Source organism: Muscardinus avellanarius (assembly GCF_963383645.1).
Source record: "Muscardinus avellanarius genome assembly, chromosome: 1".
Taxonomy (NCBI): Eukaryota; Metazoa; Chordata; class Mammalia; order Rodentia; family Gliridae; genus Muscardinus; species Muscardinus avellanarius.
In genome coordinates, this window is record NC_137786.1 from 60015273 (window position 1) to 60036464 (window position 21192).

Here is a 21192-nt window from a genome sequence, read left to right on the forward strand (position 1 = left end):
ATGAAACAAGCCATCATGTAGTAGTAGAATCAGATTAAAATCCTGTCTTTTATCAAGTTCAGTTTGGCTTTTGAAAATCCATTCTTGCCAGGGGTGGTGGTGCACGCTTGTAACGGAGGCTGAGACAAGAGAATTACAGGTTAAAGGACAGCCTCTGCAAGTAATGGAACTTTCATCAACCTAGGGAGACACTATTTCAAAAAAAAAAAAAAAAAATAGGGCTAGGGGTATAGCTCAGAGTAGAGTTCAATCCCCAGTACCAAAATAGTAATAATAATCTATGCTTGGAACTTGTTTATTGTGTTTGAGCATTTGGTTTTAATGAAGCTGTCAATATAATAGTTTCGATTGGCTGTGGCAGGTGGAATTTGCAGTTGCTTAAGAAACCCATATTCTAGTTCCAGTCTTCACTGAGTATTTGTAGTAATTTGTTCAGACCTTTACTCTGCCTTAGTTGTCATATGAGGCAAAAATAATAGTACGTTGTAGTGAGAGTCAAATGAGAAAATATGTGTGTGTAGGTCCTGTCTGAAAACAGACTCAAACAGTAGTCAATTTTAAAATTATTTTTTCTGTTTTTCCTTTAGCTCAAAGTCCTTAGTTGTGGAATGTAGTTATTTCCTAGTTGAATTTATTTCACTGAGTTCAAAAGTTGAAGTTTATGATAGATTGCCATTTTTTATTTTTATTTTTTATTTTTTATTTTTTTTGGTGGTGCTGGGGGTGGACCCAGGGGCTTTTCTACCTCCGCGCTATACTCCCAGCCCTATTTTATACCTTATTTGGAAACAGGGTCTCACTAAGTTGCTGAAAGCCTCATTAGGAAGCTGAAGCTGGCTTCGAACCTGTGTGATCCTCCTGTCTCAGCCTCCCAAGCGCTGGGATTACCAACGTGCCACCACACCCGGCAGAATGCAATTTTTAAACCAAGTTCTGCAAAGATTGTATTTGATGTTTGTGGGTTGTGACTGCAATGCATCATTAGCTTGCATTGTTATTACTATTTTATATAAGAAAAATGAAAACACTTTTATTCTCACCAATTAATTGGGTTGTCAGGGGAATTATCAGGCTCCCCCCCCCATTCCAATAGTAACCCAAGTCAGATTTCTTGAGGTGTTTCGAAGGGGCTCTGATAAAGACTTGGCTTTTAATGACCCTTAAGTCAGTAGTAATCTTGTGGCCTAAAGGAGTCGGGTTGGCGAGAACTGCGGGCACTAGGACCCAGGGGGCTCCCGGGAGCGGATCTTGGGGCCAGATTGCAAATTCGCGGTGACTCAGTCTGGTCGGCTTCTTGCGCTCGGCGGCCGCGGCGGCAGCAGCAGACGTCGGCGTCCGGGCTGCTGCGAGCAGTTCCGCCGGGCTTCACCGTCGGAGACGAACTTGGGGGCGCGCGGGCAGGTGCGGGGCGCCCGGGGGGCGCCGGTGGCGGCGGCGGGGAGCAGGGCAGCTCGGCGCGGGAAGCCCGCGGGCCTGTGCACGGGAGTAACATTCGCTCCGTCTCTTCCTGTGTCTGGCTTTATTTGCAGCAAACCAAGATGGAGTATGAGTGGAAACCTGACGAGCAAGGGCTTCAGCAAATCCTGCAGCTGCTGAAGGAGTCCCAGTCCCCAGACACCACCATCCAGAGGACCGTGCAACAAGTATCCTTTCCGAGGCCTGGCCCCGCCGCCCGCCCGGCCCGCGCACGCGGCCCTCCGCCCGCCGCCGCCGCCGCCGCCGCGTGGGGCTCGCCGCCTTCCGGGCCGCCGCCCGAGACCGCGACATGTGCGCGGCCGCCAGGTCCCCGCCGCCGCGGTGGGGGGCGCCGCGCGGGCCCACACAATGCCCGCCGGCGGGGGCGGGGGCGGGGGCGGCGGGCCCGGGCCGAGGGCGCCTGCGAGCCGGGCCGCCGGGCTCCGCGGCCGCGGGCCTGGGTGGAGCTGCGCGGGGTTGGAGCCGCCGCGGCGCGGGCGGGGGCAGGGCTGCACACCCACAGGTGGGAAAGGGGTCTCCGTGGGGCTCACCTGGGCTGCGGGTGTTGGCACCTGTTGCAAACTCCTCTGCTCTCAGATGAGATGTTCTTTTTAAAGCTTCGGCCCAACCTGACCGCGCGTGGTTACCGAGTGTGCTCGTGTAGCTGTCCTATTCCTAGTTTCAGAGTCAAAAAAGGTAGAGAAGCAGGACATCTGCCGGGTCTGCGTTCTGTAGTGCCCCAAACTGCACTCCAGACAGAGAGCTCTTATTGTATCCAGTAGAGGAAACAGATTGACCCACCAGAGCATAAGTAACCCAACCCATGTTCTGTTAGGCCCAAAGAAGTTAATACTTAAAAATACTTGTGTGCTGGTTTCTGCAGAAAAGCCCCTTAATTTTTATTGCCAATAAACAGCAAAGATTATTAATTTGGAATTTGGTAAAGATGATCTTCTGATGTTGCTTATTCTGAAGGTTTGAAGGAGAACTGCGTTGCTGTAATCTTAAAACCTTCAATAGATGACTGAATAAGTACTCAGCTCCTTAGTTAATATTAATACTGCCCGTCTAAAAATGGAAGGGATAATGACTTAGATCTGCTTGGATTGTTTTTAAAGCCATGTTGTTCGAATACTACTAGACCCGAGGAAAGAACAGCAGTTGGGTGTGCATTGGGGCTCTTATTTCAAACTCTGCTGTGGCTCAGTCTTACTTTGTGTTGTCATAACTCTACTAATGATAGTAGTTGACGTAGGTATTGTGTGACACAGTTACTAGATTTTTTAATTAGCTAAGCTCAGACAGACTTCCGTTGTACTTTTTCCTTGGGCTAATCTCTAGTATAACTGATTTCCAGTTTATTCTGCATACCCAAAGCAAGAACAAGTATTTGTATGTCCTTTGAGTAGAACAAGTTAAATTGCTGTTACTAAAAGGAAAACACTTTTAATTAAAAATACTCACTGCTTTTTACTTGGATAGTGCTAATAATGACCTTGTTTTTTGGTGTCTCTTAAGGATGGTGTTTAATTATTGTTTTGTATGGAATCAGGAACTTTTTGAAGGACTGTTAGAATAATATATAGTTCAAGTTATAATAAAGTAAGCCTTATCAGGAAATAGAAAATTTTATTTGCATATCAATGCACTATTCTTGACCACTCACTAAAGCAAGTAACCCTGGCCTGGGTTTTCCTTGGAGAAATTAGTTACACTTTGGAATTTGACTTTAGAGAGTATGTTTTACTAGAATTTATATCCTGACCTGTGAAAATTTTGAGAGTATGTGGATATGGAATACGTAGCTAATACAGTGTTTCTAGCATTTGTGTCACAGATTTAATTAGGTCTGTTGAATAAAAAATACTTTAATATTTTTGTGTAGGAAACAGTGAACATATTAGGGATTGAGGGTCACGGCTTGAAGAAAGCATTGTGTCACCATTATCTGCTAAACTCAATGAAAGACCTACATGTTTGTATTAACTTGTTAGATTTTTGAAGGGAATTATAGAACTGTCATATATATTACTGACTATATTGTAGATTTGGCTTGTAGTCTTGGGCAAAATGGTATTTTATCTTACTTTTTTTGGATTCTAAAGAACAAATGAGTTAGCTAGGCATGGTGGAAGCATGCTTTTAATCCCAGCATTTGGGAGACTGAGACAGGAGGATCACCATTCATTCACTGTCTCAGCTACTTAGTGAGGCCCTTTGTAACTCAGTAAGACCCTATTTCAAAATAAAGAATAAAAAAATAGGGCTAGGGGTGTAGCTCAGAGGTAGAATGCCCCAGGATTCCATCCCCAGTACCTCAAAAAGAACAAATGAGTTAATAAAAACTTTCTCTGTTAAAAAGACATTTTTATTAATTTTTCTAATGCCCTTCACTTCTAAAAACTTTTATTTCTTTGAAATGCTTTTCATTTTTCTCATACTGAAATACATTTTTGGGTTTAGATATGTTAAACTTGATAAGTTTCACATTTCTTGAAAAATATTTTTGCTATGTTGAGCATGCTGAAGCTGGAACTTGGTTGTGTCATATTGAATATAATTGATCTATTTCAGACATAAAGCACCTCAGGTTTAACAAGCACTAGTGTATTTTTAGAATAACATGTCAATAGTTAGATTTAATAAGATAACTTTATTCTTAGTAAAACAAGTATCACAGGCTTAAAATGCTTAATTTCTTCCTTAGATTATGCAGAGAAATTTCCTTAACTACTGTTTGTTCTAGAAACTGGAACAACTCAATCAGTACCCAGATTTTAACAACTACTTGATTTTTGTTCTAACAAAATTAAAATCTGAAGGTAAGTAGAGTCTGTGTTACTGTTTGTTTTTAAGCAATAGTAAGATATACTGGGAATTAAAGGATTTCATTCTGAAGTAAACACATGCTTAATGTATGTGGGATGTACATTCTTAGAGTTATTACCAGTCTAAGCATTTAAATGCTTAATAAAAAAGTTGTTTGTTAATAGAGTGTTTATATTCCCCCATTCTTTGCAAGTGATAAATGTGTTACGAAGTCTTTTGGTGTTTTGCTTCATTGCTTATGTATGAATATAATAAAGATTATTTTAATACACAAATTGAATGCAGGATTTAATGATTAACTGAGTATGTATATTCATTATACAAAACAATTGAAAAGTTTTATCGCCAAAATGAAAGATGATTTATCACCCAGAGATGATTATTGGTGATCTTTTGAATTATATATTTCTCTACTATATTAGATGATTATATACTGTTTTTAAATTATTTAACATTTGTAATCCCAGCTACTTGGGAGGCTGAGATAGGAGTATCACAAGTTCCAGGCCATTTGGGCCAGTCTAGGCAACTTATCAAGACCCTATCTCAAAAGTAAAAAAGGGGCTAGGTGTGGTGGCACACACCTATAATCCTAGTACTTGTGAGGCTAAGACAGGAGGATCACAGGTTTAAGACTTGCCTCAGCAGCTTAGACTTTGAGCAACCTAGCAAGACCCTGTTTGAAAAATAAAAAGGTCTAGGGATTGTAGCTTGAGGTAGAATATCACTGGACTCAATCCCCAGTACCACAAAGCAATATAGATTTTAAAAAAGGATGTACATGGAGGCCGTAGCTCAATGGTAGAGAACTTGCCTGGCATCCTCAAGAACCTGGGTTCAATCACTAGTACTGCCAAAAAAATAAAATCTTGGGTTTTTTTTATATGTAAACCTTTGTGTCTTTTTAAAAACCTTAACAGCATATATGGAGCTTCATCAACTCTTACAGTTTTAAATGTACTTTTATGACAATTTAAAGTCTGTCTCCTATGATTTTTTTAAATGATACGATCATTTGATTGTTTCTAATATGTCCACTTGACTTTATTTCACACATATTTATTGAGCATCTCTGAGGGGCAGTTTGCAGAATCATGGAAAATAAATGAACTAATCTCTGTTCTCAAGGAACTTATAGTGAGAAGTGTTCATCATGATACTGAGTATTTAATATGTTATTTAGAATATTGTCAGATGCTGTCTTAGTTAACATTCTTACTGCTATATTCCAAAAGACCTGGCCAAATAATTTAGAGAAAGGAAGATTTATTTGCTCACAGGCTTTTTTAGCGATTCTGGATTCAGTCCATGTGAAGCCAGTGTCTGTGCATCCTGGCATGGCAGTGGGAAGGAGAGAGGAGAGAGCATGTAGAGTTCCACTCTCACATCTTGTAGGCCAGAAGCAGAAAGACCCAACAAGGGGATTGGAGACCATATGCAATCCCCAGGGACCCACCTCCAGTCACGTCCTACCTGCCTAGGTTACCACCCAGTTGATCCATTACAGTGGCTTTATTACTGATGAGATTACAGTCCTCGTGGCTTAGCTGTATCAACACTGAGCTCTTCTGTGAACATTCTGTATCTGACCATAACAGAAACATAGAAGACACCCAATATTTATTGAAATCAAAGAAATCAATATAATGTGTATGAATTATCAAAATCTAAATACAAGATTTGCAGGATTTTACTAAACACTTAGGGCCATTAACCTGCTAGAGGTTGGACCTGAAATCTTATGGATGGTCTGGTTGTTTAACATAGAGGAAAAAAGCAAGGAGTTAAATGACAAAATTTATTTCATAACTCCAAGTGCAGATTTTTTACCATAGGTTCTAAAACACTAGTCACCAAATGGTCTTTTCTTTCATTTAGAGGCCAGTTACTTGCCAATAAATATTGGGTGTCTTCTATGTTTCTGAGGCTGTGCGCAAACCCTGATCCTCCATTCTCAGCCTCCAGAATAATGCTGGGATTACAAGTGTGCACCACCACGCCCGGCTATTACTTTTTATTTATTTATTTTTAATTTAATTTAATTTTATTTTTTGGTGGTACTGGAGTTCCTGGGAGCCCTTCTACCTCCGGGCTACACTCCCACACCTATTTTATACTTTTTTAAAATTTGGAAATACGGGGTCTCTTAAGCCAGCACAGCTAGCTTCGAACCTGCGCAATCCTCCTGTCTCCGCCTCCCAAGTGTGGGGATTACAAGCGTGCACCCCACCACGCCCGGCTATTCCATTAATTTTTAAAGAGGAAAGCTAGATATGGCAGATGTATGTCCCAGTCTTCTGGAGAAAATAAATGGGTCGTGTTTTACAACTAACTGGCAGTTGAAAACTCTATCTTGTGACTTTTTAATGAAAACAACGTAGTCTTTCTTGTAAACAAATATGCATGTCACTTAATTACATAGCAAAGTTATTTGAACTATTTTAGTAGCACAAATTTATTGCTTGAGGAAGTTGAATATTATTTCACAGCAGTTTTAAACTTAGGAGAATTTAGAAGTGTTTTGTGTTTCCTCATAAGTTTCTCATTGAAATAAGTTGTAATTGAAAATGGAAAGAAGGTTTTTAGAGGATGACATAAAAACTCCTCTTAGGTTATGTTGCTGTGATGACTTGAATAGGGCTTTCTTTGCAGAGGAACATTGTTCTTTTTTGACTCTGCAAGTGCTTTACCCTTAAAGATTCAGAATTTGGGAGCATTGTAATAATAGAACAAGATCAAGGTATTTACTTTTTTAAACAATGAGTAAAAGTCTGTTCACATTTTATTTATTTATTTATATTTGTGGTACTGGGGTTCCTGGAAACCCTTCTACCTCCAGATCTATTTTATATATTTTATTTTATTTGGAAACAGGGATTCTTAAGCCAGCACAGCCAGCTTTGAACCTGCACGATCCTCCTGTCTCTGCCTCCCAAGCGCGGGGATTACAAGTGTGTGCCACCACGCCCTGCTGTTCAACACATTTTATACTAGCTCTTAGAGCCCTTTGAGAGGAGGGTAGTACTATAGAGTGGTATAAAATGTATACTCAGAAGCTTGACTCCTGAGGTTGATAATTTTCTTCACCTTGTGTGACTTTTGCACAAGTCTCAGTTTCTTTGTTTGTGAGTGGGGTTAATAAGTCCTGACTTATGAGGTTGTAAGAATTAAATGCAGTAATAATTGGAAAGCTCTTGGGAGTTTTCAGTATATAAGAAGCATTTAGAAGATGTGAAATATCAGTGGGTTAAACTTTTTTTTGTTTTGTTTTTTGTTTGGGGTGGTACTGGGGATAGAACCCAGGAGCATTCTACCTGAGTTATACCCCCAGCCCTATTTTTTAATCATTATTTTGAAGCAGGGTCTCATGGAGTTGCAAAGGGCTTCATTAAGTAAAAGTAAATTATATTTAAAATGTTTCTGGGGGGTGGTAGAGGGTTTTTTTGCCTTTTTTTTTTTTCTTAAACTCTTAGACTAAGTTAAAAGCATAATATAAATGATTGGCAGTTATCTTTGTTATATGAAAATGATCCTGTATCTTCTGTTCTTTATCTTATTTTAATTGGATATTTTTAGTAAGTAATATTTATATAAGATAACAATAAGGCTTTAGTATAATTGCCAAATAGCAGTTAAATTAGTGCTTCTCAACAAGGAGGAAACACTCCTAATCCCTAACATGTGACATTAACTGGAAATATTTTTGGTGGTCAGAACTTGGGAAGATGGGTAGTATTGTCATTTATGCCTAGTGATGCCACTGAACATCTTAATAGATCAAGCAGTACTCTACAACAAAGAATTGTCCTTAAAAATGTGAGTAGTGCCATCAAACTTTGACCTAAAATTGTAGAGCTAATTTTTAAAAATCATTTATGTTTTGAGTTATAGTAGAATAAATTGGAATGTTGGAATCAGCCTTTGAATATAAATATTTTTAAGGTAACTGCTCTTGGCACATTTTGAAATGAAAACTACTTTAAAACTCAACACTGTTGTTACTTGATTACAGATGAACCCACAAGATCATTGAGTGGCCTCATTTTGAAGAATAACGTGAAAGCACATTTTCAGAACTTCCCAAATGGTGTAACAGACTTTATTAAAAGTGAATGTTTAAATAATATTGGTGATTCCTCTCCTCTTATCAGAGCCACCGTAGGTAAGTTATATCACAAAAAAGTTATTATTTTATTTGTAATTAAGATTGTTTTTAAAGATGGCAAATCACTTTAATAGGAATTTTGGTTATCCATTTCATGGTAAGTTGTGATGGGAACATTTTCGTTGATACTTAAATGCTTTTGAAACAATGTTAGCGAATACAATAAATGTTCTCTTACCCATTGAAAATAGCCACTGCTCGTTGCTTAATCAAATTTGGTTCAAGTGGAACATCCTAGAACCGCTGCTTTTCTTTTTTTCTTCAGAAAAAGAATAGTTTTTTGCCGGGCGTGGTGGCACATGCTTGTAATCCCCGCGCTTGGGAGGCAGAGACAGGAGGATCACGCAGGTTCGAAGCCAGCCGCGCTGGCATAAGAGACCCTGTTTAAAAAAAAAAAAAATAGGTCTGGGAGTGTAGCCCGGAGGTAGAAGGGCTTCCAGGAACCCCAGTACCACCCCCCCAAAAAAAAAGAAGAAGAAAGAAAAAGAATAGTTTTTTGTCCATTTTTTACTGCTAAATTAAATGTCTTATTTACAGTAACTGGTATGAACTGGTTTGGGAGCACATGCAGCTGGCTCTTGGTAAGCATCCATATCAGTAGGTAGCAGCAAAAATGGGAAAAACTCCAAAGTAGTCATCTTTGGGCAGTGTTGAGTATGCCAGGGGCTTATACAGCTATATTTTATAAGGATCTAGAAAGCTTCTATAATATCTTTAGCAGTTTGGTTAACTGGAAGTCAGTAGTTTTATATATTTGATTTTTTAGGCTTAAAAAATACAATTGTCTTTTATAAAGGAGAGGCTCTGTGATTTCTTTACATTCTCTCTTTTTTTTTTTCCTAATTTTATTTTGTGATGCCGGGGATTGAACCCAGCAGCATTCTACCTTTGAGCTACACCCCTAGTCCTATTTTATTCTTTATTTTGAAGCAGGGTTCTCACTTAAGTAGCTGAGGCTGATCACTAACCTGTGATCCTTCTGTCTCAGCCTCCCAAGTACTGGGATTATAAGTGTGCACCACCAGGCCTCCCTGACATTCTCATATTAAAGAGTGCTGTTAGAAGCTGGGCATGGTGGTACACACGTGTATACTGTTTCAAAATAAAGAATTAAAAAGGGCAAAGGGTGCAGGTGTGGTGGTGCACGCTTGTAATCCCCACGCTTGGGAGGCAGAGACAGGAAAATTGCACAGGTTCGAAGCCAGCCTCGCTGGTGTAAGAGACCTGTTTCCAAATAAAAATAGGTCTGGGAGTGTAGCCCGGAGGTAGAAGGGTTTCCAGGAACCCCAGTACCACCCCCCCCCAAAAAAAGGCAAAGGGTATAGCTTGGAGGTTGAATGCCTCAGGTTCCATCCCCAGGCTTGCAAAAAAAAAAACAAAAAAAACAAAAAAAAAAAAAACGGTGGAGGGGAGTGCTGTTAGTAACACTGATTTCAAATCGATGGCTAGAGGTGATTTGCAGTTTATAAAAAAGGGAATCCCATGGTTATTCTCATATATTCTCATGTGTCCTCTTAAAGTTTTATCAACTCTTGCCCCTTGTAAAAATAATGGTGAGAGCCAGGTGTGGTGCACACTTGTAATCTCAGGTGGTGGTGCACACTTGTAATCTCGGCATTTGGGAGGCTGAGACAGGAAGATGGTAGTTTGCAAACAGCCTACTATTTAGTGGGGCCCTTGCAACACAGACCCTGTTTCAAAGTAAAAAATAAAAGTCGGGCAGGGGTGTAGCTCGGAGGTAGAATGCCCTTAGGTTCCATCCCTAGTGCCACCTAAATAAATAAACAAACACATACAAACAAACAAATAAAATCTAGGAGAAAAATCCCCAGAGATATAGTCGACGGGATTTTGAAAGAAGTAAGTTTATTGTGGCCAGGCTTGGAATCCCAGTATTTGGGAAGCTGAGATAAGAGGATCGCGGTTTCTTGGCCAACCTCGATAACTTAGTGAGGCCCTTCGCCACTTACTGAGACCCTGTTTCAAAATAAAGAGTAAAATAGGGCTAAGAGTATAGCTAGGAGGTAGAATGCTGCTGCTCTTGGGTTCAATCCCTAGTACCACCAAGAAAAGAAAAAAAATACGCATCCTCAGATAGAAGGCAATTCAGCTGAGGGGAAAGGAGAGGTTATGATGCAGATTAAATATGAGATTGTTTTCTCTCTAAACTGTATTTCATTATAAACCTATCTCTACGTACCATCCAAACTGTTCAGTACTTTGTGTCTTAAATAGGAAAGGGTTAGAAGTAATAATGCTGAGAGAAAAATTGGTTTTATTTTCCAGTGAGTGTTAGACTTCTTTTACTTTCAGTGAAGATTTTTTAATATGGTTGGAACTGGGTTTATCTTGGGAATTTTTTTCTTTTTCTTTTTACTTGGGATCAGATGGTCTTATTCACACTGCCACTGATCTACATCACCAGACCAGATTTAAGCACTTAAAAGTATCTTCTAGCATTTTGTTTGTTTGTTTGTTTGTTTATTTATTTATTTATTTATTTATTTATTTATTTATTTTGGTGGTACTGGGGTTCCTGGAAGCCCTTCTACCTCCGGGCTACACTCCCAACCTATTTTTTATATTTTTTTATTTTATTTGGAAACGGGGTCTCTTAAGCCAACGAGGCTGGCTCCGAACCAGCGCGATCCTCCTGTCTCTGCCTCCCAAGCACGGGGATTACAAGTGTGCGCCACCACGCCCGGCTTGGCATCTTATTTTAAATAACAGAAACAAAATTCACATGCATAAGTATAATTTTATTTTTTGGTACTCATAGAAAGATCCTTATGTTTTAGTTCTAGCTTAAGTTATTTTTATATCCTAATGGTGAGAGGCCACTGAAGTTTTGAATATAGAAACCAATTAGATGGTTTTGTTTTTGTTTTTGTTTTGGTGGTGCTGGGGTTCCTGGAAACCCTTCTACCTCTGGGCTACACTCCCAGACCTATTTTGTTATACTTTTTATTTGGAAACAGGGTCTCTTAAGCCAGCAAGGCTGGCTTCGAACCTGCACAATCCTCCTGTTTCTGTCTCCCAAGCGCGGGGATTACAAACATTCGCCACCATGCCCGGCCTTAGAGTTTTTATTTAGGTACTTGCTTTATTCTCTTTCACTAAAAATAAGTGAAGAGGAAGCCAGGCATGGTGATGCACACTTGTAATCCCAACATTTAGGACGCTGAGACCAGAGGATCACGGTTCGTGGACAACCTCAGCTACTTCGTGAGGCCCTTCGCAACTCAGTGAGACCTTGTTTCAAAAATAAAAAAAGACCAAAAAATAGGGCTGGGAGTGTAGCTCAGAGGTCCAATTTCCCCCCTGGGTTCCATCCCCAGTACCAAAAAACAAATAAAAATAAATGAAGAGATTTCAGGCATAAATATGATTTCCAAATCATGTGTTTCAAATAATCAGGAGTGTGAAGGTGGGGATAGGTAGAAGTATAGATGAAACAACCATTGAACATGTATAAATGGTTATTGTTAAAGCTGGGTAATGAATATATTTAGCTCATTATATTTTTGAAGTTTATATACAGATTTGAGTATTCCTTATCCTAAATGCTTGGGACCAGAAATTTTAGCAGATTTGAGAGGTGTTTTTTAGTTTCAGAATATTTACATATACTTTACAGGGGAACGTCTGTTTTCTGAAGTTTGAACAGCTACAAAATCTGAATCTTTTTGAGCATTCATGAAGTTTTTATTTTTATTTTTAATTTTCATATTAGGGAAGTTCAACTTATAGGCTGAAATTTTCCATTAAAAAAATTCTGTAATAATAGCTGGGTATGGGAGGCTGAGACAGGAGGATCACACAGCCTCAGCAATTTAGTGAGACACTGTTTCCAAATAAAGTATAAAATAGGTCTGGGAGTACCACCAAAAAAAAAAAAAAAAAAAAAAATCTGTAATATTAACTAGATAAAACAAACCTATCAGCTTGAAATAAATCTCTTGGCCAGTTATCTGCTTTGTTCTTCAGTTTTGATGCAGATTAGAGAGGGTGATGGGAAAGTAGGATTGACCTATAGAAAGTCTTCCCAAAGAGGGGAGAAGTTACTTAGGGGTCATAGCCTTGAGGTTCTAAAGTTGGTTGTGTGTGTGTATGTGTGTATGTTTTACTGGGAATTGAACCCAGGGGTATTCTGAGCCAAGCCTCCCAAGTTACTGGGGTTACAAGCATGCACCACCACACCCGGCTTATTATTGCTTTCTACCCACTGGATTCCACTAGCAACCATACCCCCTGTTGTGCTAACCAAAAATGCCTCCAAGGCAGTGCCAAATCATGTAGGGATAGGGACGTGCCTGGCTGAGTTTCCTTAAGGATAAGGACCATGTGTGATTAATTTATTTTTTATTTTTACCATTGAATACAATGCTTGTACCATATTAAAAACTTGGTAAATATTTTTAAAGATTTCTGATTTTAGAAGTAAATTTGCAACTTTGGCTTTTTAATTTTTATATTTCTTTGAGGCAAGATCTTGCTATGTTGTCTAGTTTAGCCTCTAACTTAAGGGCTCAAGTGATCCTCCTGCCTCAGTCTCCTGAGTAGCTGAGATGAGTACACCATTCCTGGCTTTAAAATTTTTGTTTAGTGCTAGAGGATTAAACCCAGAGGATTGAACCTTCTTCAGTCCTCTAGCACTAAACAAACAAAAATTTTATACAAAAGGTATAATTCTTTGTCCTTTTATAAAATAAATTTTTATTTTGGGTCAGGGTCTTGCTCGCTAAGTTTCTTAGGCTGGCCTCAAACCTGTGAGCCTTCTATGTACTGGGATTACAGGTGTGCACCACTACCCAGCTTCAGTTTTGTTTTGTTTTTTAATCTTTGCTAATACATATTGAGAACCTTGTTAAGAAACTGTATTTAGAAGAGACTGTGTTTTAATGAAAATGTGGCAGTCTCTTGGATGAAGATACAGTTGTTTCTCTCATTAAAGATTATGTGTATCCAGGTGTAGTGGTGCATGCTTGTAATCCCAGTATTTGGGAGGCTGAGACAGGAGGATTGCACGGACTGTTTCAGTAAAAAATCCTTTTGTGTGTGCTTATACAGTATTGGAGAAGTTTCCATAGGATTAATTTGTAGAACTGGCATTATTGAGTCAAAGTCTTGTTTAAGCATTTAAGATTTGGATAGGTAATGCCAAGCTGACTTTCATTCCCATATTTGTTCTGAGCACTTGAGACTTACCTATCATTTTTTATGTTTTGCAGTTATGCTAGGTATTAGAAGATTTTTCATGAGTAGAGATATTGGGGTCAGATATGTTTAGAATTTGACAGTCTATCAACATTGTTTAATGCTTTACTGGCAGAAATAATGACTCTCAGCAATATTTTTGTACCAAATTGTGATTGTGTCTATTTTTATTATTTTTTGTTTACAGCCATATTTAATACATGCTTGGTTTCTTCTAAGGCAGATCCATATCTTTTCCCCTTTTGTATGTTTTAAAGTGCTATCAATACATCAGTTCTTAACCATTTAATGTATAAACAACAGCTTCTTTTTTTTTTTTTTTTTTTTTTTTTTGGTGGTGGTGGTGCTGAGGATGGAACCGAGGGGCCCTTCTACCTCTGGGTTACACTCTCAAACCTATTTTATGTTTTATTTGGAAACAGGGTCTCACTAAGTTGCTGAGAGCCTCACTAAGTAGCTAAGGCTGGCTTCGAACCTGTGTAATCTTCCTATCTCAGCCTCCCAAGTACTGGGATTACAAGCATGCCCTACCACGCCTGGCTAAGCAACAGCTTTATTTATACTTTCTTAGTTCTTAATACCCTTTGGAACAACCTTCTCAAAAACTAAAGGCAGAACATTAAAAAAAAACGTATCCACATTGTGGAATTTGCTGTTCATTAATAATATTGAATATTTACTAGATACCAGGTGCTTATGTGTATCCCACTGAATTTTCAAGGTAGTCCTATTAAGAGAATTTTTTCTCCATTTTAACAAATTAGTATGCTTTTCATTTTAAAATATATACAATTTTAATAAGTTAATAAGATATACAATTTTAACAAGTTAATAAGATCCGTAATCACCAAACATATTATATTACTAATGATATATTTACTAAGGCAGAGAAAAATGTTGACAATTTTGTGTTACATTTTGTTTGCATAATTCATTATCACAACACAGCTGTACAACACAGTTGAAATAATCCAGTCAGTCAAAATTACATCAGTTAGTTAGCATGTGCCACCCAAGATCCAAGATTGCCTTTCTGGTGATTCGTTCTTGAGCCAGGAACTGTTAAAAGCGTATGCCCTGTCTACATGGGAGGGTGGTGTTGTAAATTGTGTGAAGAATTGTTCTCAAGTGATGATCATCTACTTTATTTTACCCTATTGTGGTCCTTGGTTGTTGTTTCAGATTAGATCAGAGAGCTATTCTTAGCTTCTTTGGGTATCTTTAATTTGAATCTTACTGACTTAGAAGCTCATCCCCAAGTGTTAAGTGGTACTAATATTTTGGAAAAATTTTTTCTTATTTTTTTATCTCATTTTTATGAAATTGGAGGTAATGTTCATTAGTGAAGCTATCTTTGGTATTATTTGGGGAAGAAAAAAAAAAGCAAGTTTTAGCCGAGCATGGTGGTGCACACTTTTAATCCCAGCATTGGGGAAGCTGAGAGTGGAGGATCACAGTTTCTCGGAAAGCCTCAGCTACTTAATGAGGCCCTTCACAACTCAGTGAGACCCTGTTTCAAAATAAAGATTAAAAAATAGGTCTGGGGGTGTATCTCAGAGGTACAATGCCCTTGGGTTCCATCCCCAGTACTACCAAAAGAAAAAAGGAAAACAAGTTTTAATCCTTTGTATAGACACTTGGTAAATTAAAAAAAAAAAAAACAGGTAAGTATTGGGAACAGATTAGGAATAGATCTGATTTATGCAGTAGCTTTTTCACATATAGGCTGTGGTGATATGTGGGTTGATTGATGTCATTTTTTTATGTTTTGGAAACTTAGGATGATGTGGGACATTTGAAAGTAGTTCAGATGACAGTATTTAACACAGTCCAATCAACTTTCTTTAAAAAATATGTGTTTTTTTTCAAGGTATTTTGATTACAACCATAGCCTCCAAGGGAGAATTGCAGAACTGGCCTGACCTCTTACCAAAACTGTGTAGCCTGTTGGATTCTGAAGATTATAATACCTGTGAAGTAAGAGTATTTGCTTTTTATATTTTTTTCTGTTTTTTTTTTATCTTATTTTATATTTACAATCTTTGGGGAAATATTTTCTCTGAAATGTACATCTTCAGAACTTTAAAGCAGGCTGGGTGTGGTGGAACACACTTGTAATCCCAGTACTTGGGAGGCTGAGACAGGTGTATCACAGGTTCATGGCCAGCCTCAGCTATTTAGGCCCTCCACAATTTAATGTCTGAGACCCTGTTTCAAAATAAAGAATGAAAAATAGGCCTGGGGATATAGCTCAGAAGTAAAATGTCCTTGGGTTCAGTCACCCGTACTGCAAAAACAAAACAACTTTAAAGCCTTAGGTTCTTTTTGCTTTTTATTTGTAATGTATAAGAATACATTATAAAACCTCTGGCTCATGGTGGCACATGCTTGTAATCTTAGCACTGAGACTGAGACAGAAGGATTACTGGTTCATGGCCAGCCTTACAGGTTTATGGCCAGCCTCAGCAACTGAGACTATTTCAAAATAAAAAATTAAATAGGGCTGAAGGTGTAACTCAAAGGTAGAATGCCTTTGGGTTTAAGCCCCAGTACCACAAAAAAGAAACAACCAAAAAAATCTTCACTGTATATTTTATAACGAAATATCTTGTTTTCTATTCTAAAATTATTCTTCAGTATTAGCCTTAAGTAATAAATTTCTGGACATTAATGCTTTTTTAGCTTCTCTAAGCTTTTTATGCTTGTTGCATGATGTGTCCATCTTGTCAAGTTTGAATCATATCTTAAGGCTGATCTCTTTTTGCCACTGATCAATATAGTAGCAACCTTTTTTCTTGGTGAGTTAGAGAAGAAATCTGTATAGATTTTTTTCTCTTACCATTCTCACTGTTAATAAGTACTTTCTAAGTATCTCTTTCATTAGTGGGCTTCAAGTTTGGGCAGAAATCAATTTTAAGTAGTGTTCAGATTCTCTAAAGCAGTGACCCCTCTTTCTTTCAAACAGCAGTGGGGCTTAGAGGCAGAGGATGCACAAAAACAACCTCAAAAGGAATCATGTTTTTATGACTTGGTTATCAGAAAAGGTTGGGAGAGGGAGAGTTTGCAAAGTATATAAGAAATATATAAATTACTCTTCTCCCTCTCAAAAAAAGCCCTCTTAACTGGACCCTGTAGAGCATACCTATAATTCCAGTTCTTGAGGCTTAGACAAAAGATTGCGGGTTCCAGGATAGCCTCGGTGTTTAATGTTAAAACAGTCCATTTGTGGTATATAGGTCAGGTAGAATGCCCCAGAGTTCAATCCCCAGTACCAAAAAATAATAATCTTCGTATATGTGTCTGTATTTTTCATGTACGTGTGTATGTATATATATGAGTATACATATGTATGCATTCATATATATATATATATATATATATATATATTACATATATACACAAAATGTCTTAGAAATACACCGATGAAATTATAGAAAAACTAATACTTATTCATCAGGGAACAGTTGACTCTATGTAAATAGTATTGTGGTATAATGGTAAACATAAAAGATGAAAATAATAAGTACTTTACACAAATAGAAATTTATTTACTTATTTATTTATTTATTTATTTATTTATTTATTTATTTATTTATACTGAGGATTGAATGTTGGAACACTCTATCTTCAAGCTGTACTCCGGCCCTGTATTTTTTATTTTTGAAGCAGGACCTCACTAATTTGCTAAGGCTATCCTCAAACCTGCAGTCTTCCTATCTCAATCTACCAAGTACTGAGATGTAGACTTGCAGGGGCACTTTGAGCCCCAGCCCCCTTTTATTTTGAAACAGGATCTTGCTAAATTGGTGAGTGCAGTTGGCCTTGAAACTGAAATCTTCCTGTCTCAGCATCTCAAGTCCTGGGGCTATAGGTATGTGCTACCATGCCGGGCTAAAAATAAAAACCTTAACATGCACTAATTATGAAATTGTAAAACTGCTACACAGCAGTTGAACTAAAGATGCTTTCCAGATGTTGGTATAGAGTGATTGCTAAATACTTGTTCTTAATTGAAATTTTTTCTTGAGTTTTGTCACCCAGCAAGGTCACCTCTTTTTTTACTTTAAAGGATTTTAGAACTAAAATATCTTTTTTAAAAAACTTAATAGAGCGGAGCAAGGTAGCGCACACTTGTAATCCTTGTAATCCCAGCATTTGGGAGGCTGAGACAGGAGTATCACAGTTCGAAGACAGCTTCAGCTACTTAGTGAGACCCTGTTTCAAAATAAAGAATAAAAAATAGGGCTGGTGGCTGGGCGTGTTGGCGAATGCTTGTAATCCCCGCGCTTGGGAGGCGGAGGTTTGGATTGCGCAGGTTTGAAGCCAGCCGTGCTAGTTTAAGAGACTCTGTTTTCAAATAAAAAAGTATAAAAAAAAGGTCTGGGAGTGTAGCCCAGAGGTAGAAGGGTTTCCAGGAATCCCAGTACCACCAAAAAAAAAAAAAAAAAAATAGGGCAAAGGGTGTGGCTCAGATGTAGAATGTCCCTGAATTTCAACTCCAATACTCGGGGGAGACGGGGGGACCCTTAATAGAGCCAGGTGTGGTGGTGCACCCCAGTACCAGGAAAAAAGAAAGAATAAAAAATTGGAGCTGGGCATGGTGACACTTGTAATCCCAGTGTTTGAGAGGCTGAGATAGGAGAATCAAGGTTTGCAGTTTGCAGCAGCCTCAACTACTTAGTGATGCCCTCTGCAATTTACTGAAACACTGTTTCAAAATAAAGAATAAAAATAGAGCTTGGAGTTCAGGTAGCTCAGAGGAAGAATATCCCTGGGATCCATCCCCAGCCCCCCCCCCCAAAAAAAAAGAATTAAAAATCAGACTGAGAGTGCAGTTTGGAGTTAGAACACCCCTGGGTTCAATCCCCAACACTACAAAAAGAGAAAGATACTTTCTGATGCATACAAACTCCAAAAAGATATTAGGTAATTACCTTAAAAGACCATCCCTTCTATATCAGGTTTCTACTGATGAAATTACAAGCAGTAAAGTAGGTGGTTGAGGTAACTAGTAGATTATATATTGTGTCAGGAATAAAATGGTCATGGGAAATAGTTGCCAGTTTGAATTGTGTGCTCTTTTTATAGATTTCACCATTTAACCATTTGTATGCAAGTAATTTTTAAATGATATTAATGACTTCGTTATGCTTTAAAACAAGTAATGTTATAATGGTTAAGTACATACAAAAGTGTAGTTTTACATTCACTTTAGCATTTAATGTGAAAATTAAAATTGGCAATATTTCAGGGGAGTTAAATTTTTAGAATAGGTGATGTTTATTATGTTCCTGCCAACAAAATAGTTGTGGGGGGGGGCACTGGGGTTCCTGGAAACCCTTCTACCTCAGGGCTACGCTCCCAGACCTATTTTATAATTTTTTTTTTTTTTTTTTTTTTTTTTTTTTTTTTTTTAATTTGGAAACAGGGTCTCTTAAGCCAGAGCGGCTGGCTTCGAACCTGCGCGATCCTCCTGTCTCCGCCTCCCAAGTGCGGGGATTACAAGCGTGTGCCACCACGCCCAGCTAATAGTTTTCAATTCTAAGTAACTTAACACTAAAATTAAAATGTGCCATAAAGCAGGTGTAGAGGCACGCTCCTGTAATCCTAGTACTTGCGAGGTTGGGACATGAGGATCGCCGGTTCCAGGCCAGTTCGTGATAACTTCTAGAGACCTAGTTTCAAGAATTAAAAAAAGAGATGAGAGTGTAGCTCAGTGGTAGAGCAACCCTGGGCTCGTGCACACAAAATGTACTCATTGGTAATTGATTTTAAAATTAAATAACTCATGGGCTTTAGAAAAGGCAGTGTTTATGTGACTGAGAACATTAATGCATAAAATTAATCAGTGGTTTTCAGTTTTCTTTTAAATGTCTTTGATTTATAAATTCTAATAATTTAAATGTTTCTTTTATAGGGAGCATTTGGTGCCCTTCAGAAGATATGTGAAGATTCTGCTGAGATTTTAGATAGTGATGTTTTAGATCGTCCTCTCAACATCATGATTCCCAAATTTTTACAGTTTTTCAAACACAGTAGCCCAAAAATAAGGTATTTATATAGCCAATACTAATTTATAAACTCTGATATAATCCTGACCACTGCCTTATTTTGCATTACCTAATATTTTGTGATTAGCAAAAGTTATTGGAATTGCCACAAAGGGGAACTTATAATTGAAGTTTACTGCTTTATAACATTTCATAAAATGTTAGCTCTTCCTGATGAAATTTCTGTTAATGATGTCGTTCTCTACCTTCTGCACAGTTAATTATATTCGTAATAGGTAATAATCATGAGCTTGTTCTATTGTTGAAGGCAAGATTAGTTGAAGAGGGTTTTTTTGTGTGTGTGGTATGGGGGACTGAATCCAGGGGCATTCTACCCCCAGTACTATTTTACTTTTTATTGCAAAGCAGGGTTTTACTAAGTTGTGGAGAGCTTCCTGTTGTAGAAGCTGGCAATCCCCTTTCTGAGCCTCCCAAGTACTGGGATTACAAGTATGCACCACCACACTTGGCTTTCTTTGAGCTTATAAATATATGCTATGTATGCTTTCTCTTCTACCCCCATTTTCAGGTTCAGTGCTGGCCTCTTCTTTGCTTTTCTTCATCCTTTAATGATTAAACTGAATTTTAATGTTTTCTACCTTGAGAATTTTACATCTCATTATTGGGAGATGGGATTTTGTGCACAAAGGTAGCAGGATTTTTAGTATATCCTGAAGATAACCTTGTCTCCTTTGTTCACCTCTTTATCTGTAGCTCCTAGAAGAGTGTGTGACATATAGTTGTCAAAATATTATATTTAAAATATTAAATTAACTCTTGTTTATTGTCATCAGCTGTCCTATCCAGCTAAAATTATAATATCTTCATTTTGTTGAAGTACATGAGACTATAACTTTACCAAATGATCCCCAGGCTGCTGTACTTGTTGACATTTTTGTTTTTATATTTGTTTTTTGTTTTTGGTATGGCTACATAATTTTTTCTAAGTTGTTTCTGTTTTTTTGTGGGTTTTTGTTTTGTTTTTCTTTGTGGTACTGGGGTTGCTGGAAGCTCTTCTACCTCCAGGCTATGCTCCCAGACATATATATATATATATATATATATATATATATATATATATATTTTTTTTTTTTTTTTTTTTTTTTTTTTTTTTTTGAAACAGGGTCTCTTAAGCCAGCACTGCTGGCTTCGAACCTGCGTGATCCTCCTGTCTCTGCCTCCCAAGCACAGGGATTACAAACATGTGCCACCACGCCCGGCTTCTGGGACACTTTCTTTGTGACCAATTCTCATCAGTTAAAACACTGCCTGTAATCCTGGTACTTGGGAAGGTGAGACAGGAGGCTTGCAAATTCAAAGCCAGCCTCAGCAATTTAGTCCCTATTTCAAAACAAAAAAGAAAAACTGAAAATTCTTTTAAAAACATTTCTGATCATTAAAATACTGTTGCTAGATATCAGGTATTAATAAGTGTTATGTGATCATCTTAATTTTGTAGATGGTCAATACTAGATA

The 21192-nt window shown here is 38.0% G+C and overlaps 1 protein-coding gene across 4 annotated transcripts in view; it reads left to right on the plus strand.

Moving 5' to 3' along the window:
• Positions 1-1535: 1535 nt before the first annotated feature.
• TNPO1 (transportin 1) overlaps positions 1536-21192 on the plus strand; it is a gene marked incomplete at both ends in the record, with an annotated part of 57522 nt that continues 37865 nt past the window's right edge. For 2 of the 4 annotated variants that reach the window (XM_080713754.1, XM_080713755.1), the window contains 5 exons: positions 1536-1643; positions 4202-4277; positions 8297-8446; positions 15537-15643; positions 19584-19717. In XM_080713754.1, coding sequence (XP_080569880.1) covers positions 1539-1643; positions 4202-4277; positions 8297-8446; positions 15537-15643; positions 19584-19717 — 572 coding nt within the window. The remainder of the gene's footprint in view (positions 1644-4201; positions 4278-8296; positions 8447-15536; positions 15644-19583; positions 19718-21192) is intronic. The other 2 variants (XM_080713753.1, XM_080713756.1) reach the window with 2 other exon arrangements.